The sequence below is a fragment of the Coffea eugenioides genome, chromosome 3 (assembly GCF_003713205.1).
Source record: "Coffea eugenioides isolate CCC68of chromosome 3, Ceug_1.0, whole genome shotgun sequence".
In the NCBI taxonomy this organism is placed as follows: Eukaryota; Viridiplantae; Streptophyta; class Magnoliopsida; order Gentianales; family Rubiaceae; genus Coffea; species Coffea eugenioides.
In genome coordinates this window covers 17,275,419-17,295,535 of record NC_040037.1, presented here as the reverse complement: position 1 = coordinate 17,295,535, position 20,117 = coordinate 17,275,419, and the positions used below count along the sequence as shown (strand labels likewise).

The window sequence follows — 20,117 nt, the reverse complement described above, 5'->3', positions numbered from 1 at the left end:
CACACTTAGCACCCCTGGAATGACAACTTTGGTATCTTGTCAGCCCCTCAATTTGAAAATGGTAGTAAAAAATGAATTGTAGGAGAGAGACTTTATTTGTGTTCCACTTTTACCCAAAGCCCAAAATGATTAGTGAATTTTAGAAGATAAAAATAGAAATAAATAGGCATATGATATTAATTTAGAAGCTGAGGGTGTAAAAGTGTAATAAAAAGAATGTTATAGCTAATTATCAGAGATTTTGGCGATATAGAGATGCATAACTAATTATGGACCTGGGGCCGAAACCGTTGCACTCCGGGAGCTTGTGTGCATTTTGCACACAGTGTAACATCATTTGTACACGTTGTAACACTAGAACAACAGCGAGTAATTATACTACCTTTAACAGCAGTAACCATCTCACACGGTGTAACATCATTTGTACACGTTGTAACACTAGAACAACAGCGAGTAATTATACTACCTTTAACAGCAGTAACCGTCCCACACGGTGTAACATCATTTGTACACGTTGTAACACTAGAACAACAGCGAGTAATTATACTACCTTTAACAGCAGTAACCGTCCCTGCCCCTTCTCCACTAATTACATAGTCCATGATACTACATTGGATCAGTCTAGTAACATGATACGTAAGCCTTATATTGCAATCCAATTCTGAACAAAAACACCATCTACAACTAGTTGTTTAGATGGTGAGGATTGCAATGCACAAAACTATACACAAGTAGTTCTAAGATTAGTCAAACAGCACCATAAGTGGCAGGAAATATAAATCAGATGCACATTGCACCACTTATCAAAAAATTGTCCACAAAAGCTAACATTGCTTCAGTATTGCTGGGAGCTAAGAAGACTAGTACCTAAACTACTTCAGATACCAAAAGCAAGGATTGCGGGGAACCTTTAGCACTCTCAAAACATCATAGAGAAACTGCTGGTAATAATGTTAGAGGCCACTATTGCAGCAGTATTAATGCTAACAGAAGTTTCGGCTTGAGATCCACCATTTAGAGTAGCTTGAGCATTTGGTACAAAGGGAATTATACCTTGCTTGTTTACGACAGCATTGATTTTCCAGCATTTCCCCGCTTAAAAAATTGCCTGGTGTTGGTGGTTTTTGGGTAATTTCTCACCTTTTGATTAGGACAACCTGTCACATCCTACTGCCAGGGGTGCTAAGTGTGATTTCAAAAACATGGAGGGTACTAGATGTGATTAGAAGAAACCTCAGGGGAGGTTTCTGATATTAACCCTTTTTAAAATATACACATAACCCCCTTATGATTTTCAAAATATACACATAACCCCCCTTGGTTAATACATAAATTTCAACTTTACATAAGGCTATTTTTGACATTTTATGTGACACCGTTATCAATGATCATTCCCGTCACTTTGACACTTTAATTCAAACCATAAAGGGGTTATGTATATCTTTTGAAACCATAGGAGGGTTATGTGAAAAAACGCTAAACCACAGAGGGGGGTAAAGTGGAATTTGCCCTATAATTTATTATTTGTCAAGAAAGATCACATAACCATCAGTACTTGCATATTCATAGTAAAAAAGTTTTTAAATATCACTTGTTCTCAACAACAAAAGCTAAATATAATATATAATTAGCTAGTTAAACAAGTTAACACTTTTTATATTGTTGAAAGAATTTATTTTGTATACACTAACAGTATATCTATTATTACCATTGGATACATGCCATATATACAAAAAATAATATTGAAATTTAAATTGGAATTAAGTAATATATATCTAATGATGAAAATGTATACATTGTCACTGTACAAGATTAATTCTTGTTGAAATAGTAAAGTATATCACCTGAAATATAAATATTTGATGAAAGGTGATTATATATTCCTCTATTAATTTTAGTTTTAATGGACAAAATTATAAGTATACCCTTACATATGAATTAGGTCGGGTATCCGTGATTTTCAAAGTCTTTGAATTGCAATAGAATGTACTCTCTTATTAATCCGATCTCCTACCCGAACTGCATATTAAAAGCAATTCGGGTATCCTAAATTTACGATTTAGATCGGATCAATGTTTGCGATTTTTTGGGTCTCCCTGATCAAAATGTGTTACATAAACTTGCTAATCTTTATTATTAAGGGCCAGATTACCCAATTAATGTTACCTAGTATGAACATTAATTGGGTAATCTTGATTTCTAGACCCAAATCTCAAGTTTTCCCTTTCTCCCTTCCTCCTTGTAAAGTTTAGTGTCCTCTCACTCCATTGAAAAAAATTTAAAGAAAATGTATCTAAAATGTTAAGGGACATGGCGAACCAATCATGATTAGAGTTTTAGAGCTTTCAGCATGGAATTGGCATCAAAATGGCCGCCCCAGGCAATGATAATCTAACAATTAACTTCCTTATAAAAAAAAGTATATGATTGGTATCTACTTACCCTACTAATAGTATTACTTTTGAATAATAATTACTAAAACATTGTATTTGAGCATACATCTTCAACCAATATTCTACGATGAAGTACTACTCTATCCTGATGAAGCCACGTAATGCCTTTTGCAATCCAATTGCAATTTTTACCACAAACCTCAAAATTAGGATTGAGCAGAAAAGAGAAGATCATTGAGGTTTCCTTTTGACATGAATTTGTAGATCAAAAGTCTGCTGTTAATTTCCAAATTGCGCTGTGTTATTCTCCCAAGAATCATGAGCTCAGACAAAAATTGTTAATCAATTCTGTCAAAATGATGGATTTTCAACCTCAAATGGAAAAAAAAAAAGGAAAAGAAAAAAGATAACCGAGTTTCTTTTTTTTTTTTTTTTTGTAACTCGAAACATGCCCCAATCCGAGCTCTTTGGACCCGAGCCGGCACACCAAACCGGAGGGAAGCCGACAGCCCCATACAGCTTATCCGGACGAGTCAGGATATGCGATGCAACGGGCATGAATCGAACCCTGATCAATGGAAAAGCCAGCAACACAAAATCGACCCCTCAACCGCTGCGTCATATGCCCCGAGGGCAAACCGAGTTTCTTGATGGCAAAAAGCCAATCATTTTGCGGTAGTACCTTCGTACATTGTCCCTATTTTCCAAGTCCCAATTCAGCAAATAGACACATGTTTGAAAAGAAATACCACACAACCATCACTAAATTCACCAAAACAAAATTACACAAAATATACCAACAGCAAAATATCCGAATAACCTTTATGCTGCACAGTGTACGAACCTCATTCATTGTTTCCATTCTTTTCAACTTTTACCTCCATCTTCCACAAAAACACCAAAGAAAGCCAGACCGCATAGATGACCAACTACAATCTCAAGTGGAAAAACTCCCTGATAATATCATTAAGAAAAAATAGAGCAATGATTAGTTGTTTGCTCATCAATATCATTAAAAGAGAAAAAAAAAAGCAAGAATTATTTGTTTGTTCATCAATTTCAATGTGCTCGTGCATGCAGTATAGGCAACTGAAGTACAAAAAAGCCACCGAAAGGTACATATAAATTAAACTTCCTTAAATGAAAAAAGCATGTTTATTTCTACAAGCCAATTAATGGTAACGACAAAAAAAAATTACCAGATATTGCAACCAGCTTGATGCCCTTCAACCTATGATGATGACCTTCAGATTCTCATTTCCATAATTTTTCTGTGCTTCTTCAATTTTCCGTATTAAAGAGTCGACACCATCTCTGCAAAATCTGACCTTAATTGTTTCAAGAGTAGATATACGCCCTAAACAAGCAGGCACCATTTCCAAATTAGAATTTTTGAGGAGTTTTAATTGCTGAAGGCACGGGAAGTAATCATCACTGTGAGGGTCTGTCTCTGTCCACTCCACAAAGTCTAATTCAGACAAAGTCAAGACCCTGAGTTTAGGGAATCCTCCTTCCATCAGCTCCCATTTTTGGCCCTTCATTGACTGGACTCTTAATTTGAGGACTTCAAGATTGGGTAGTTGTTCAATCAATGACATTTTCCTACAGGGAAGGCCCAGGAAGGAAAGACACAACTTTTTCAAATTCATGGGAAAAGAAAGCTCGACATGTTCTCGTGAACCTGAGAAGTTGAAGCTCCCCAAGGTGAGTGATTCTAGGCATTCTAGCTGACTCATGTTGCGGCATGCTCTATTTAGTGCATTTAGTGCCAAACAGAAAATTTTAAGTCGGCGAACGTTGGGAATCCTTCTCAATATGTTCTCTCCCCCTTGATCAAAATAAATACACAGAGTAGAGAGTGTGTCTAAATTGGAGAGGTTTTCAACAACATTATTGTCATTGGAAGAAAGACCAATAGCAACGTCACCCCTTACATATACATGCCTCAAATTCTTCATGTTCCAGATGCTATCTGGCAATGAAACCGTCATGCAAGAATTTAGAATGAAGGTTTCCAAATGTGAGAGCTTGGCTATAGATGGTGGAATGAATTCCATGGTCCGACCTTTAAGGGCTAAGTACCTCAAACAAAGAAGTGATTCGACTTCAGTTGGAAGCTCCTTCAGCCTCAGGTTAATGTCCTCTAAATTCAAAACTTCAAGATGTTTGCAGATGCAAAAAAGGAATGAGATCTTACGCAACTCAAACTCATCTTCTGGAGTAGCATCAAAGAATAGCAGAGTACCTAAATGTGGACAAAATAGCTTTGACTCTATAAAATCTTCTCCACTGGAGCAAATGGACAATCGATGTAGGTAGGGAGGTACATTAACGGTAGAAAGCTCATCATATCCTCGCAGGACCTGAAGAAAATTCTTTGCCTTTGCCTCTGTCTTACAGAACTCAAATATCAAATCGTGAATGTAACAAGTTTTGACTCCACCAATGGATCTGCTTTCACTTGCCATAACTAAATTTCGACCAATTAGGTCCATCAGATGTTCTTCTGCAGTGTCCTCTGACCTCTTTCCTTCAACTTTTTCCACAAAGCCTTCTGCAATCCATAGACGCATCAAATTCTTGGCACCAATTTTTTCATCTTCTCGAAATGCAGCAAAATACAGTAAGCATGCCTTCAAGTGATATGGTAAATGCTCATAACTGAGCTCCAATGACTTCTTGCACTGGTCTGTACCAGACACCATGGTCGAAGTTAAACTTTCAGCAAATTCTTCCCAAACACAAATATCATGCTCTATAGTTGCAAGGACTCCAGCTACAACAACAAGTGCAAGTGGCAATCCCCTGCACTTTTTGGCAATCTCCATTCCCAATCCATGCAATGCTTGAGGACAATCTTCTTTTCCAAATACCTTCTTCTGAAGTAATTCAAAACTTTCTTTCTCACTGAGTGGGCGAAGATAGTGAGGTTCTCCACCATATTGAACCTGTGAAGCTACATTAGAAGATTGACTCGTGAAGATGATTCTACTTCCATTCTTGTCATTCGGGAATGCAATTCCCAGCTCATGCCATGCCCCAATGTCCCAGACATCATCAAAAACAACAAGATAACGATTCTTCATTAGCTTTTTGCGGAGCATTTCAAGCAATGCATGTTCATCCAGATTTTGAAACTCATCATCCACCCTGGAATGTTTGGCATCAGGGCACAAAATTTGTATTAACAAGCTTTTCATGTTAAATTCTTGAGAAACAGTGCACCAAAGACGAATGTGGAAGTTACAGATTACTGAACTATCATTGTAAACTTTTTTGGCTAAAGTTGTCTTACCAAGCCCAGCCATTCCCACAATGGGAACAATTTCCACCTGTTCTGGTCCCCATATAAGTCGTTCAATTACTTTTGCTGCCTCATCATCAAGACCAACCATGACTTCATGGGCTATTGGCATTTTACCTTTTGATAGCATGCGGCTGGAAGTCTGGCTAACTTCTGGTGCTCTTAAGCTATGAGAGGAATTAGGAAGACTCTCTATAGTACTTGAGCCACTGATCTGATCCTTAAAATGCTTGATATGGATGTTGGTATTGGCCAGCATATCACAAAAATCAAGAACCTGGGTGGATTCTGAGAAGCTAACTTCTCCTTCTATCACTCTGCTCAGAGTGGGCGAGAAGAGTATAATCCCTGCCTCACTAAGGAGAGCTCCAATTTTTTCATTTTGTTCATCCATCATCTCATGATGCTCCCTTAAAATCCTTCTCAAGAATCTCAGTCGTGCATAGAGTATGTGCATTTCATCTTTCATAGAATCCATAAAACTTGAACTGTAGCATAACAGCTCCCAGAGACAACTTATAAGAGAATCATTGAAGTTGCTCAGTATCTGCTTATCCTGCATCCTTGGTGTATGTAACGATGCTGAGCAGTATGAAGCTCTAAGTACTTCCATACAAGTCTCGTAGACATGAAAATCAACAGCTCTGATCTTCTGTTGTTGTCCATATATCTGCATTTCCTCAGCATCATCGCAATAAGAACACATGCAAGAGAGGCGTGCTGCGTTCAAAGCCACCACTTCAAAGTGCGCCAATAGCAAGGCAGGAATATCTGCAGTTCCTCGCATTTTGGCAAAGGGAATGAAGCTTTTCAAGAATGTCAGCTTTGCTTCAAGGGCTTGGACTTGAGCACTCAAAGTAGCAGAAATAGACGATTCACCAAGTACCCAATCCAACTTCAAGGGCTTCAAATCTGCTAGATTTTGTAGGATGAGGTCTATGAATTCCAACAGTTCATCATCTGTCATACAAGAATTTGATTGCAATGACCTGCTGCTGCTTGCCAAAGCAAAGTAAATTTGGATGATTTCTTGCTTCAGTGATTTGATCGATTTCCCAAGTTCCCTGAACATGCTATAATAACTACCAATATTATAGTTCTCAATTTCTTGTTTATCCTTTTCTGATCTAAGGAAAAGAGAGTGAATATCCTCCTCATATTTGTGAACGGTATCTTCGATGCAAGATAAGAAAGATGGAAGACTCACCTTCTTCACAACATTGTCAGATTCCAAGTACAAATCATTGCTTTGGCTCCACTTTCTTGCACACATAACAAATGTTTTGAGAAATTTCATGTCTTTGATTGCATCGAAAATAACATCGAAAAGAACGTACCGGTCTCGTAAGCTGTTCTGGGTCGACTCTAGAACAAGCAAGACACGATCGATGCTGCAAGTGGAGGCCATCTCCATCTCTTATGCAGGGATTTTCGTCAGTTTCACTCTCAAATTCTAAGAGAGAAACAAATCTCACTAACTGCAGAGCTAGCAAAGTATTTCTTTCCTGAAAATTACTACTTCTTTGCTTTTCTTATTTGTTTCTGGTGAGAAGGTGAAGAAGAGTATTGAGATAATCAACTATTCAACTAGGTGGAATTGGCATGAAGGTGGATCCCAGGCAATGATAATCAATTATTCAACTAGGTGGAATTGGAGCTAGGCACCCAAAATCCAAATTTATCTTGAACTAATTATAAATGGAAATTGATAAAAATTAGTTGACTCTGTCATCAATATTTTATTAGGGAAATTTGATATTAGGGGTAACATTTTAAGACAATAACAGCAGTGGTTGTGGAAAAAGGAAAAAGACAATAACATTTTATTGGCTCAATAAAGCAAAAAAGGAAAAACCACTTGCAGACACATTCAAGTGCTTGTGGACCTTACACAAGTAGCGGGTCCGGTTTCATAGAATTATTGGGAATTGTTGTACTCTATTCCCACACGATGGGGTCTCGGTTTTTATTGAGCGTCCCTGTTTTTGCAATAATTCCACCTTCTTGTCACGAGGCAATCAGTTTAATATTTTTTTTTTTGTTTTTGCTTCAAGCATCCACAGTTTAATACGTTAAACTTTATAATTAGGAAGAAGAGAAAATAAAGAAACATCAAAATATAAATGATCCAAAGAGACATCAAAATATAAATGATCAAAATATAATGAACCTTCAAGCTAGCTCTCTAATTTTCTTCAATTGTTTTCTTTCTTGAGCAAATCACTAAATTTGATCACTTTCTCTTCTAATTCTCTTGTATTAATAATCATGACCATTGATCTTGGAGATTAATAACCATGACCAACAAAGTAAAAAGTATGAGAAAAAAAATTGAGGGCTTCTTCAACTCTAAATTGAGGGAATTACAATAATAAATGTAAACTCTAAGATAATAAATATAAACAGTAAAACGATAGCTTGCAAAATTAATGTTACCAATATACAATGGTCAAAGAAAATGATTGGATTAAAGAAGTGAAAATTGCTACTAATTAGTAGTAGTACTTCTTTTCAAGAGTCAGGACTTAAATGCACGCTAATTATTTGTACAAAATTATCTACTTATTTCATAAATACATTTTTCAATCACATTTTTATTTCAGATATATCACATCAAAAAAGTGTTCTGGGCCCACGTGGAGAATTCGATAGATTGGTGAAGACCGGATAGTGTTCTGGTCAAGCATGGCTAGTGGACGATCCCTTTTCTTGTTCTTTAATTCAAGTTTCGGCCTTCAATTAAGGGGCAATGTTTTAGATGGGCGAAGATACCATTCACAATGTGTAACCGATCTCTAGCCTTGTGATTCTTACTTGCTCCATTTTTTATATGTGAGAAATTTTGCTCAAATTTTTGGAGACTCAAATGATACACTGGGAGAGAATTCGAATTCAAAATTTCTTATTTATACTTTTTTCTTTGAACCACCCAATCCATCTATTTCTTCTTGGTCAATTGATATATGTCCCATGAATATTTTCATATTCTCTTTTGATTAAATTTAAGGAATAATTTCAAAAACCTTCCCGGAGGTTTCTAACAATTTCAATGAGATTCCTTGAGATTTTAAAAATTACACTTACCTTCCTTGTCCATTTAAAATGACAATATTAGTCTTACCATTTTAATAGAACTCCCTTGTTGGGTATGCATATAGAAAGAATGATATTTATAATTATTTTTTCTTTTTATTTTCTCTTCTTATTCCTCTTTTTTTCATATTTTCAAGTAAAACTACAGAACTATAAACTATAAATATTGCTTCTAGTCGTTATCATTACCAAATGTTGAATTAGTGACCTTTTTTTGACAACTTTGAATCTGATCTAATTTTTTGTTGATCTTTTTTTTCTTTGCACCAAAATAACAGTGATTTAAAAAGAAACTATCCAAAACTACTACTAAATTATTGATACCTCTAACATTTCAAAAATCTACAAACTCTAAAACAATTATGATAATACTTTCTTCTCCAACCTTCAGGGAATATGTATCCCTAGTAAAGCACTATTAAATATGTACAGTAGCCTGTCATAGTGATAAAACCATTGTAATAATTGTTTATTAAATAATAAATACAAGTATTGAAAATTTGATGCTTTTTCTTTATATTTGATGCTATACATTTTACAATTGTTTTGGAAAGCAATATAAACGATATAAACCAAGGACATTTTAGGATGTTCGTTTAAATTTTTGACCAAGTCTAAGGTTTGATTGCCAAATGTGTCAAATCAAGGGAGATAAATACAATTTTTAAAACCTCAAGGGAGCTCAGTGAAATTATTGAAAACCTTAGAGGAGGTTTATGAAATTATCCCTACTTATAATCAACTTTGAAGTGCTACAATCAACATATGGGCAACGAGAATAAACTCCTAACTATGAAAGTACATGACTTGGAATGATTATAACAAAACCATTAATATTCTTCACCTTGGTTGCTGAAACTTATTGGGCCACACAAGATCATTTAGAGGTGGGCTGAAGTGAGAAAAAGTCTACAACACACCACAACTTTCAATTGGGGAAGTTTTGGACTTTTTATTTGGTGTTCGAAAGGCTTGGTATATGGTGTTCGAAAGCCGTACAATTTAGTTCATTGAACTCGAGTTTTGACTCTTTTGGGGTCAAATATTATTTGGGGTATCCACAATTATCGTTTGTTACACCCATCAGCATGACGATTGGTAGTTGAGAGTTTTGTTTGGAGGAAAATATTCCATGTGAACTTTAATAAGTCACGGTAGGCTTTATTTGTAGCTTAAGCTTGTGAGGTGAATTTGCCAATTTGTTAATGTCTTGAGCTAAGTTTTTGCCTGCAGCCTAGTTACGTGTCGCGTATGGTATTTGTTTTGGAAGCATTGGTATTTGACAACTAAGGCAACTAATAATCTTCCCCAAATATCTATTGGCTGTTTTGAAGCCAACCGCAAGTCAAAAGGGAAGTGGTCTCATGATTTCTTAAAGAGTTGAAGCCACAGGAATTATGATTCTATGCACAAATCAACTTGGTTCAATGGCGGTGTGAAGCTAGAATGCAAAGTTTGGGTTTTTCAATGGACCAAGTATTCTACAAAATTGTGATTCTAATGGATTTCATTAGTGAAAAGTCTCGCAAATCAAGGTTAATACTTCAAGCCTTGTCTTTGGCAGTTGTCAAGCAATGCCTTGCCAAGTCTTGAAGTGGGGCATTTATAGACAAAAAAATTTATTTAATCAAGACTAAATGAATTAAATTAAATAATAGACCTTCATTATGTTTTGGACTGGTAAATTGGGCCAATATTATATGGCTTATTAAATCAAATTAAATTTGTGATGTCCACTTAAATTGCAGTGGATTAATTGATTTATTAATTCACAATGGACTATTTGGGCCAACCCACTATTTAAACCCAAATTAAATGGATTTATTGAGAATTTTGACGCACATATCAATGTCACCATAATTCTTATGAGACAAATATCATTGCCATAATCTTTTGATACCAAATGTTTAGTATCCATTTCTTCTTTAGGAAGAAAATTCAATTATTACTATCATAAATCAAATCGATCATCATATACCTTCAGAGTATTTTAAAAAATTGGCCATATCAAGATGCTATTATAATTTTGATTGGTCAAATGTACTTTGAAGCATTTGTCTTCAGAATCCTAATTTTCTTGTCCTTATCATTATTATCCTATTTCAAGTAAATTTTTTTTTTTATCTTTCTATGATGAGATGTATATTTACTAAAATCATAGTCATGGCCACGATCATAACTAACAAGTTGAATTTGAGTCGCATTCACTTTTGGGAATGGACTAGAATTCATTTGTTGGGTTTCATTGTTGTATTCATTTACAATAAGCACAAAATAGTTCTCAAATTTTTCTCTCAATATTGCTGCTACAGGAGCATTATCGAAGAATCAAGTGTCGAAAATATATTTTCAACATATCTTTTGAATAATATTTTATCTACATAACTGAGAATTCTGAATATTATAGAATTATGTTCTTACAACTATAGGTAAATTAATCATATAGACTTTTGAAAGAACGATTATCTTTACACGGTCAAATCTTTTTCTTCTAATTATTTCAAAGGACAAGTGGATCCTTAAGTATAATTGATTTTCTACAATATTGTCTCCAAAATTTATTGCATCAGGATGTATTTTAACATCTAGTATTCATAATAAATAATTCTTTTGATAAGATAAGTGAGCATAATTGAAAGAAGAAATATTATCTCAAAGATACCGAAAAGTATTTTTGTACTCAAGGAGCGTTTAAGAATCGAAACACGTGTTCAACCATCACTCGAAGTAGAGATTCATGCTTGACCTTTCTCGAGATAGAGACTTGTGTTTCACTTTTGTTCAAAAGTCGAGATTCAAGCTGATAGCATGTTATGAAACTAACGTTAATCTAATGCCAATCTATATTAAGTTGATAGTAGTTTGTAGTGGTAGTATATTGAATTATAAAGTAATAGAACAATATAGAAAAACTGTAAAGGTAGACAAGATATAAGAATTATTCTTTCATTTGTTCAAATGAAACTTCAGCTCTCTATCACTTTGATACAAGGAGAATTAACCCCTATTGAATTTAAAGTATATCAACTAATTTCTTCAAAATAGTGGTAAGACCTTCCCGTAAATTGTGTTAGCTTTATCACTTCAAAAGTCATGATAAGTTTATCATTTCGAAAATCGTGAAAGATTTGTCATTGTCTAGAAGATAAGATAAAAGGTGATAGACATCCTCAATTATTTAATTATTTCATAATATAAAACCAAAAATTGGAATTTGTCCTACATATAGTGTACAAAATTCCTCCAAAAGGACATGAGAGAAACAAGTCAAAATTTTTATCTTGAATCACAAAACTGCCAGCAAGTGGCCTCTTTTCCTTCCTTTTGCAAAATACTTTTCATGTCTGCAACTAGCTAGACTAGGGCTACAAACGAATCGAACCGCTCACGAGGGACTCGAGTCAAGCTCGACTGCTCGAGCTCAAAATATTAAGCCCGACTCGCTCGAGTATATATATACATATATTTTTTTACTTTTTATTTTAATAGTAAAATTACATATATATCCTTAATATTTTATTATTTATTAAGAAAAAATATTATTTCATTTATTTTTTTAAAAATAAAATAATTATTTTTTATTTTTTCGATTTAAATTGTCAGCTCGTCGAGCTCAAATTCAATAAAACTAAGTCAAGTCTCGGTTCGATTAGATCAAAACTCGACTTGACTCGACTCGTTTGCAATCCTAAGCTAAACCATGAGCTGAAGCAAAACGCCCAAACCGTTATTACTAGAGTTGTGCACTGGAGTGTACTATGGATCTTCTTTTCGTCGTTCTTCATTTTGAAGCGTCATATGGAGCTTCTTTTCGTTGTTCATTTTGCAGCATGGACTTGTTTAGTACTAAGTGGAATTTAATGTTAGTAAGAGGCCACGATTGGGGCAACAATGATTATCAATGAAACCATTTTTGAACAGTGTAAGAATACTTCAACGGGTTGCGACACACTTTCATAATAGAGATGTTATAATCATCTAGTCTTAATATGACCAGTACATGTTAGTTATGTCAAAATTATGTGGCATTATCTGATCGTATATTTTGAATTTTTACTTTACTGGCAAAATTTCGATCTTAAACCTTCCCAAACAGATGTCACTTACAACTGTCTATGCCCTTACTCTTGGAGTCGTAGGGTGCGTTTGATACAACTAAAGTCTGAAAACTGAAATTTGAAATTTGAATCCACTAAGTTATTAAATCGTTAAGTACTAAATTTGATACATTTGAATATATATCACATTAAATGATAAATGAATAGCTTATCACTTATTTTTCAAAGTTTTGCCTGAAAAACTCAATATCACTTAATTAATTCAAATGTTCAATTTTTGATTATCAAATGCATCTAAATATGTTAAAATTTGAATCCATTAAGTTTAAATGCTGAATTGAATTATCAAACCGAGTTGCAGTCTAATTTTGTGGCTCAGTCGTTCAGCCAATGCAACATGCTTCTCGTGAATTCAATTGAATCACCATGGCCTCAGCACTATTGTTGTCGTGTTTCACCAAGATTTAATGGGGTGGCTATAGCTCCTTTACTTTTAAAAACAAGCGAACAACATTTTCTCACATAGAAGGGAAAAAAATTACATATCGAGAAAATGCTTTGGTACTTCAGTGGATGGTTTTTGAATGGTTTCATACCATTTGTAGATGATTTTATCTTTGATTTGAAATTGTTTGATTTTCATCACTACTTCCTGCATATGTCTATACGTTCTCACTTATGGTGCTTGAATTAAGTTTGTTGATAGTGAAACGCATTAATTGAATGAGTCCTTAATTAAGAACCAAGATGCAAAATATGTCCATGTAGTTCAATGTAGTATAAAAGTGTAAGGTTCGTAACCATTTAAAATGGGGAAAAAAAACAATTGGGAAGACCAAAACCTAGCAACCCCTTCTCCTTGTGGTGAGTGGTGATCAGTTACCAGTATAGACATTGAAAGAGTAGCATTCATGTATATAGACAAGATTCAAGACAAAAATGCCAAAAATCGCCCAAACTCTCTCCAGACATGAGTCAGTAGCCCTATCGAAATGATTGTCAAATTCTTGGTCTCGGCTCATGCAATCGACTTATGTGTTTAAAGTCAGATACATACATTCGGCTATACACATTTAATTGAGATGTGTACATTTATGTAGACTCAAATGTAGATGCACTAAAGATAATTTCATAATTTCACCTACAAAAATAAACTTTTTTGTTATTTATGAGCAGTAACCCATACCTGAAAATCAAATTACCTTAAAATTGAATCCTCCTTGGCTTCCCATTACCCATTTTCAAATTTTCCCAATATCATTTAACTTCAGTAGTAGTGCATATTATCCTATTGACTAGACAGAAAAGCAATATGGTATTTGCTCCCTATCACTTCTTATTCTTCTGCAAAATTTTAGGCTCTGTTTGAATTAGTTATTTTTTAGATTATTTTAAAAATATTTTACTGTAGTATGAAAAACTTTTTACTATAGACATTTTTCGTGATATTTTTGGAGGTGTTTTTGAGGTATTTTTAAAGTTTAAAAATTTTTGTGATATTTTTTAAAAATTACCACCACCACTCACCACCCCCCTCCCTTCTCCTCCCCCTCTTTCTTCCTCCTCCTACCATCTCCCCTTCCCTCTTCCTCCTCCCTCTCTTTCTTTCTCCTCCTCCCCTCCTCCTCCCCACAATCTAGCCAAGGCCAGATCAAGGCCTCTGGTCAAGACATCGCAGCCAAATTATAACCTTTGGTCGAGGCTAGATTTGGAGGAGGGGGAAAGGGAGGGGTGGGGTATGGCAGGACAGGGAAGGGGAAGAGGAAGAGAAGGGAGAGAAAAGAGGAGGAAAGAGGATGAGGAAGATGGAGGCAGAGGAAAATGGAGGGAATGGTGGCGATGGTGAATAGGAGTGGTGGTAGTGGTGGTAATAGATAAAAGAAGAAAATTTTGTAGATTTTATTTTATTTTTTTGTATATTTGGAGTTATTTTTGATATATTGTATGAATGATAGTGTTTTTTAAGTTGTTTTTGTTTGTGTATTATTGTAACATTGTATATGAATAACTTGTTTTCCAAAAAATGAGAAATCCAAACGGAGTCTTAGCCATTTTATGGTAACATCAAACTGGTGCTCTAACTGAACCTTCCCCTAAAGTTATGGTTTATAGCCTAAAATCAAGTTCATGGAGGAAGGTCATGGAAAGTCCATTTCAGCCTTCGCCATGTTTTTGCTGGTAATTCTTGCACTAGATTATAGATAGGAAATCCAACAATCCCTTTCATTGCTGCTTTTGATCTCTCAATAGAGCAGCTTTTTGCAAGTTTCAATGCCCCCGTATCCTAGTTGATATTGGGTGATGAACGGTTATGATATTAAAGATTCTTGGATTCTGAAGTCGCCAATACAGAAACTGAATGAATTTGCACTTGGCATAGTTGAATATTTATTCTTATAGAAACTGGCACTGGTTTTTTCATACTACACAACCTTGAGGTCTGATCTACCAAGTGTTCCCTGTTAAACTGCAAATTCTGTAGACATGGGCTTGTTTTGGTAGCCTTATTCATCCTTGTGGTGGTCCACCTAGACAACCTTATTCATCCTTGGGTGATGTCATTAGGTTGGGCTAAGTATCGCTCTGCCTAAACAACCTTCTTCCTTCCTCATCAATGCCAAGAACATCTTTCTCACTTATCGTCGATGTGTTATTGCCAAAAATCAAGTCTTAGGTTCAATTAGGAACCTCTAGTTCCCCATCTCTCCTGTTTATATCAAGGTTGTTCAGGAAACCCATCTTGGTAGGTTTCTTCATCTCCACTGCCTGCTTCAATTTTTAGGCAAGCTTCACATGGAGAATTCAAACTTCTTCAACCTCCAATTCCCATCTACACATTTCATCTTCCATACGCGCACACACACACACACATACATATATACATACGTATATATCTACATATACATATATATATATGTGTGTGTGTACGTATATATATATATATATCTCCGGCAACATCCAATGCCAGCCTTCTAAAAGGGATACTTCATCGCAGGTTATTGTTCTAGGAATAGATATCCTAGATCTGGTTAAATCTGTTTGGAAAAGGACTGTGTCTCCCTCCAGTGCTGAACACTAAGCTGTAAATGATAGCAACATGAAGAGTTCTAATTTTTTGTTTTATAGTTTTAATTTTTGTTTTATAGTTCCATTTTAGCTCAACATATATAGTTTACATATGGGTATACTTTGAAAAGTATATATATACTTATGTGTGTGTGGATATATATGTATGTATATATACATTTATATATATGTATAAATATATATACATATGGATATATATATATATATATCTAGATATGTGTGTGTACATGTTTTAAACCTTTTGCATTACAAGCCATTCATACAGTCTTTGAGGGGAAGAAAATGCTGTATATTGAATACTATTTGCCAAAATCCACTTTTGCAGTCAAATTTGGAAAATATCTTTTCTTCCTCTAGTAGCATTAATTATACTTTTGTTTTGAGGTAAAACGTATCCATCAAAATAGTATTGTCATCAAGCTTCTTATAATTAACCAACAGTCCTTTGAGCTGTTAGCTACCACCAAAGACTTTAAGTCTTGGTGGGAGTGGGAGATCAAGGGTTCAAACCTTACCTCCCATCAATGTGTCACTATATGTGGTTTCTTCTAAATTTATACCAGTGCGTAGTGCACCCATCTGGTCCGATATTGGCTTAGTTCCCGTCAGTCTCTCTAGACCCCGTTGGGCCTCTCTCTCCCCCCTAGTGTAGGCCAGAGTAGGAGTAGAAGTAGCAATAAGTTAGGCTAGCTGTTGCCGTTTGATAAAAAGAAAAAAAAAATCAAGTTTCTTATAATTAACTACCATTCTAGGTTTACCTCTTATAATCTCGGCATGGTTTCTAACCATAAATGCTAGTAAAGAATGTGGAGATCTATTTTGTCGAATTATCTTTAATTTTTCTAACTCATCTAATTGTTTTTTAAATTCTTCTTTATCGTGAAGACTACATCTCATTGCTTTAAATCTTATTATCTTATTTTTATCTATCATTTCTAATCTAGTCTCTTCTTTATTCTTATCCCAGAACTGTAAAGGATTATCTGAATAGCATTGTTTAATTTTTGTCTTAAATGTTCCTAATCCTTCAACTATAGTTTTTATTTGTTTTGAAATTTTATCTATCGTACTTTCTATCTTTAACATGGGGTTTTCTCTTGAAAATAATGATTTTTCTTTGTATCCTGTATCACCACGCTGGATTGTGCGAGGTTGAAAGGAAATTAGTGTTTTTCTAGTATAAGCAGTTTGAGTCTATTGACAATAATCCAATGACCACATGGTGTTTTAAAATGTATTTGTTGTTTAAAAGTATCAAAAGCAACTTTATGAAATAATTGAAGAAAATTATTTCCAAGTAAAATTATCTCCTTTCATACATGTTTATATCGATGATATATTAATTACCAGCAACAATATTGCTCAGCATATTATACATTTATATACTTTTGCAGATTTATGCATACAACATGGATTAGCTCTTTTTTAAAAGAAGGCAAAAATAGGATTACAAGAAAGAGAATTTCTTGAAATGGAGATGGATGGAGGAGGAGTAAAACTTCAATCTCATATACTTGAAAAGATTAATCAATTTCCTAATAAACTTATAGATAAAAAGCAAGTACATAGTTTTCTTAGAATTCTAAATTATGCATCAGATTTTATAGAAAATCTGGCAGAGATAAGAAAAATTTTCAAAAGTTGTTGAGAAAAGATCAAAGGTTTGATTTTTCTCCTTATTTAATCACTTTGTAAATATTTACTAAAGTTATCTTTACCAAATGATAAAGATGATTTAATACTAGAAACTGATTTTTCTAACAAAATTTGGAGTAGTATTTTAAAGAAGATAGATTATGATAATAATCACCATAAGAATATAAGATAGGAGAAACTCTTTGTAGATATTCTTCAGGAATTTTTTCCAAAACACAACAAAGATACCATATTAATGAAGAAGAGTTATTAGCAATAGTAAAAAGTTGTCAAAAATTTTACTATTTTCTATTACCAAAGAAATTTTTATTAAGAACAGATAATACTCAAGTAAAAGCATTTATTTAGAATAATTTACCATCAAAACCTGAATATAAACAATTCATCAAATGGCAAGCATTATTATCTTAGTATACTTTTGATATTGAAATTATTAGATCTAACAAAAACTATCTTTCAAAGTTTTCAACTCGCAATGGCAGAGATAAACTTGAAAGAGCATATTCATGAGCTCATTGCTCGAATGTGAGAAAAGATTGAATAACCTTCAAGACTCTGTACGTGATATTCTTGAAATTGAAAATTTTGCAAGTATACCCAAAGAAGATTCTGAATTACTTGCCTTCTATTGCAAGAATATTCAGGTTAAAATCAATGAATATGGATAAATCAAAGATAAATTATTTACCCTATTCAGACGGGTAAAGATAATGGCAAATTCGACTGCAGACGAAGGAAACTGATAAGCAACAGCCTAAGCAAGGTGGAATTAAAACTGCTTATGATTCTATTTTTCTTAGGCAAGATATTACCTGGACTACGATTCCTACTAGAAATAATAGTATAGATTCCTCATCTAATTGTCATCCAGCTATTATGGAACAAGCACAGATTTTTTTTTTTTTTTTTTTTTTTCTTCACAGTGGGTATCTGGAGCCCTGGGACTGGTAATACCTGACAACCCCAACTAATCCCACTGCGAATCGAGAGAGAGGCTGCCCAGCATCATCCGACCAATGTTTACCCGGGATTCGAACGCTTGCGGAGGCTCTCACCCAACTGGGCTACAACCACCCGCTCTAGCCCTGGGGGGCGGAACAAGCACAGATTATGAGGGAGTTATATTCTCTCAACAATACAAATACATGTCATATTGATTTTACAAAAGTTTATCCACGGTTTAACTTTGTTCAAGGGCCCTATGCAAAAGATATTAAAGATTTGTATAATTTTGGAGCTACCAATTCCATCTACATGACTAGTCCTTATTTTCCAGAGATTTCTCTATTACCTAAATGGATTCAGGAAGATGTCAAAGATTGTTACATAAATGATCCAACAATCCCTCCAAGAGATACATTGCCATTAAAATTTTTATCAGCAGGACCAAATTTCCATCAAGATGAAAGATATGATGCTTACCATTTTATCACTATTGGTAAAGCAGAAAATTTCATGATCAAGGTTCCAACCACTAGAAAAGATTTTCAAAATTTCGAAAAAAAGATGTTTATTACAGAAGAGCAATTGGATTAAGTACAATTATTTCTGGAATGGAAGAAGCATCCAAAAAAGAATTCAAGACTTATTCAAGTTCTCGTGTAAATTCATCAGTAATGATTGCCCCAGTAAAGAACACTCTGATGGCTAATGAAAATTTTCTTAAAGCAAAGATTTAGTATATTGATAGAGGACACCTCAAAAGTAGTCCTCAAGCGATGAAAAAGTTTTGCCAGTTTAGACAACATGACAAAGATATCTGTCCCAAATGTAAAGAAGATATGGACAAAGAATCTACAACTGATAGTAGGGTAACCTTTAATAAAGACTAATAAAATTTCAGTAGACTCCAAATGAAAATTTTCATGTTCGAAAATAACATCGAATTTCAAATAAGAGATTTCAAGTTCAAAGATGACATCTGATTCCAAATCAAAGATTTCAAATCCGAAAGCGGCATGGGATTTCAAAGATTTTAGTTCCATTATAGATTATGTTTTAGATCTAGACTTCAAGTCAACTTACTACTATAAAATAAGGAGGTAACTCCAGCTAGAAGGGCAATCGAGCCCTTACCAGAAAAACAATTTGTCTCTACTAGCCAGCCTCCTATGTAATATCCCTTTGTAAAATAGATATGAAATAAAAGTTTGTTTCTGAAAGAAGAGCCTTGTTCAACTCTTACTTCTTTTTCTTAAATGCATATCATTCCAACTATCTTTATACTTCTACCTTTTAGGCTTAGTTTGGGAGTTTAGGATAGAAAAGAAAAGAAGGGAAAGCTTAAGTTATGAAAGAAGAGAAGAGATTGTTATGTTGTTTGGGAGTTTTGAGAATGAGTGGAATGATTTTGGATATGGAAGTCATTAAATATTTATTCAAGGCATTTTTAAGGACAAAATAGGTATTTTAGAAAAATTAACAAGATTTCTCCAAACTTTCTCTCCATTTCTTTCCAATTTGGGAGGAAATATTTTTATCACTATTCATCCTCTCATTTCCTTTCTTTTCTTTCCTACTTAAAAC

At 34.3% G+C, this 20,117-nt stretch overlaps 1 protein-coding gene across 2 annotated transcripts; it reads right to left on the bottom strand.

The window, feature by feature from the left end:
• Positions 1–2,524: 2,524 nt before the first annotated feature.
• On the bottom strand, positions 2,525–7,310 carry LOC113764537 (putative late blight resistance protein homolog R1B-16). Of its 2 annotated transcripts, XR_003467640.1 has the most exons (3): positions 3,593–7,310; positions 3,238–3,347; positions 2,525–3,090 (listed from the first exon to the last, which is right to left on the bottom strand). XR_003467640.1 is itself a non-coding variant. In XM_027308457.1 (2 exons), the coding sequence occupies exon 1, from the start codon at positions 7,109–7,111 to the stop codon at positions 3,620–3,622; it is 3,492 nt and encodes a 1,163-aa protein (XP_027164258.1). In that variant the 5' UTR covers positions 7,112–7,310; the 3' UTR covers positions 2,525–3,347; positions 3,593–3,619. The 2 variants fall into 2 exon arrangements, 1 of the variants encoding a protein (XP_027164258.1); XM_027308457.1 differs by having other exon boundaries at positions 2,525–3,347.
• Between the last annotated feature and the right edge of the window lie 12,807 nt (positions 7,311–20,117).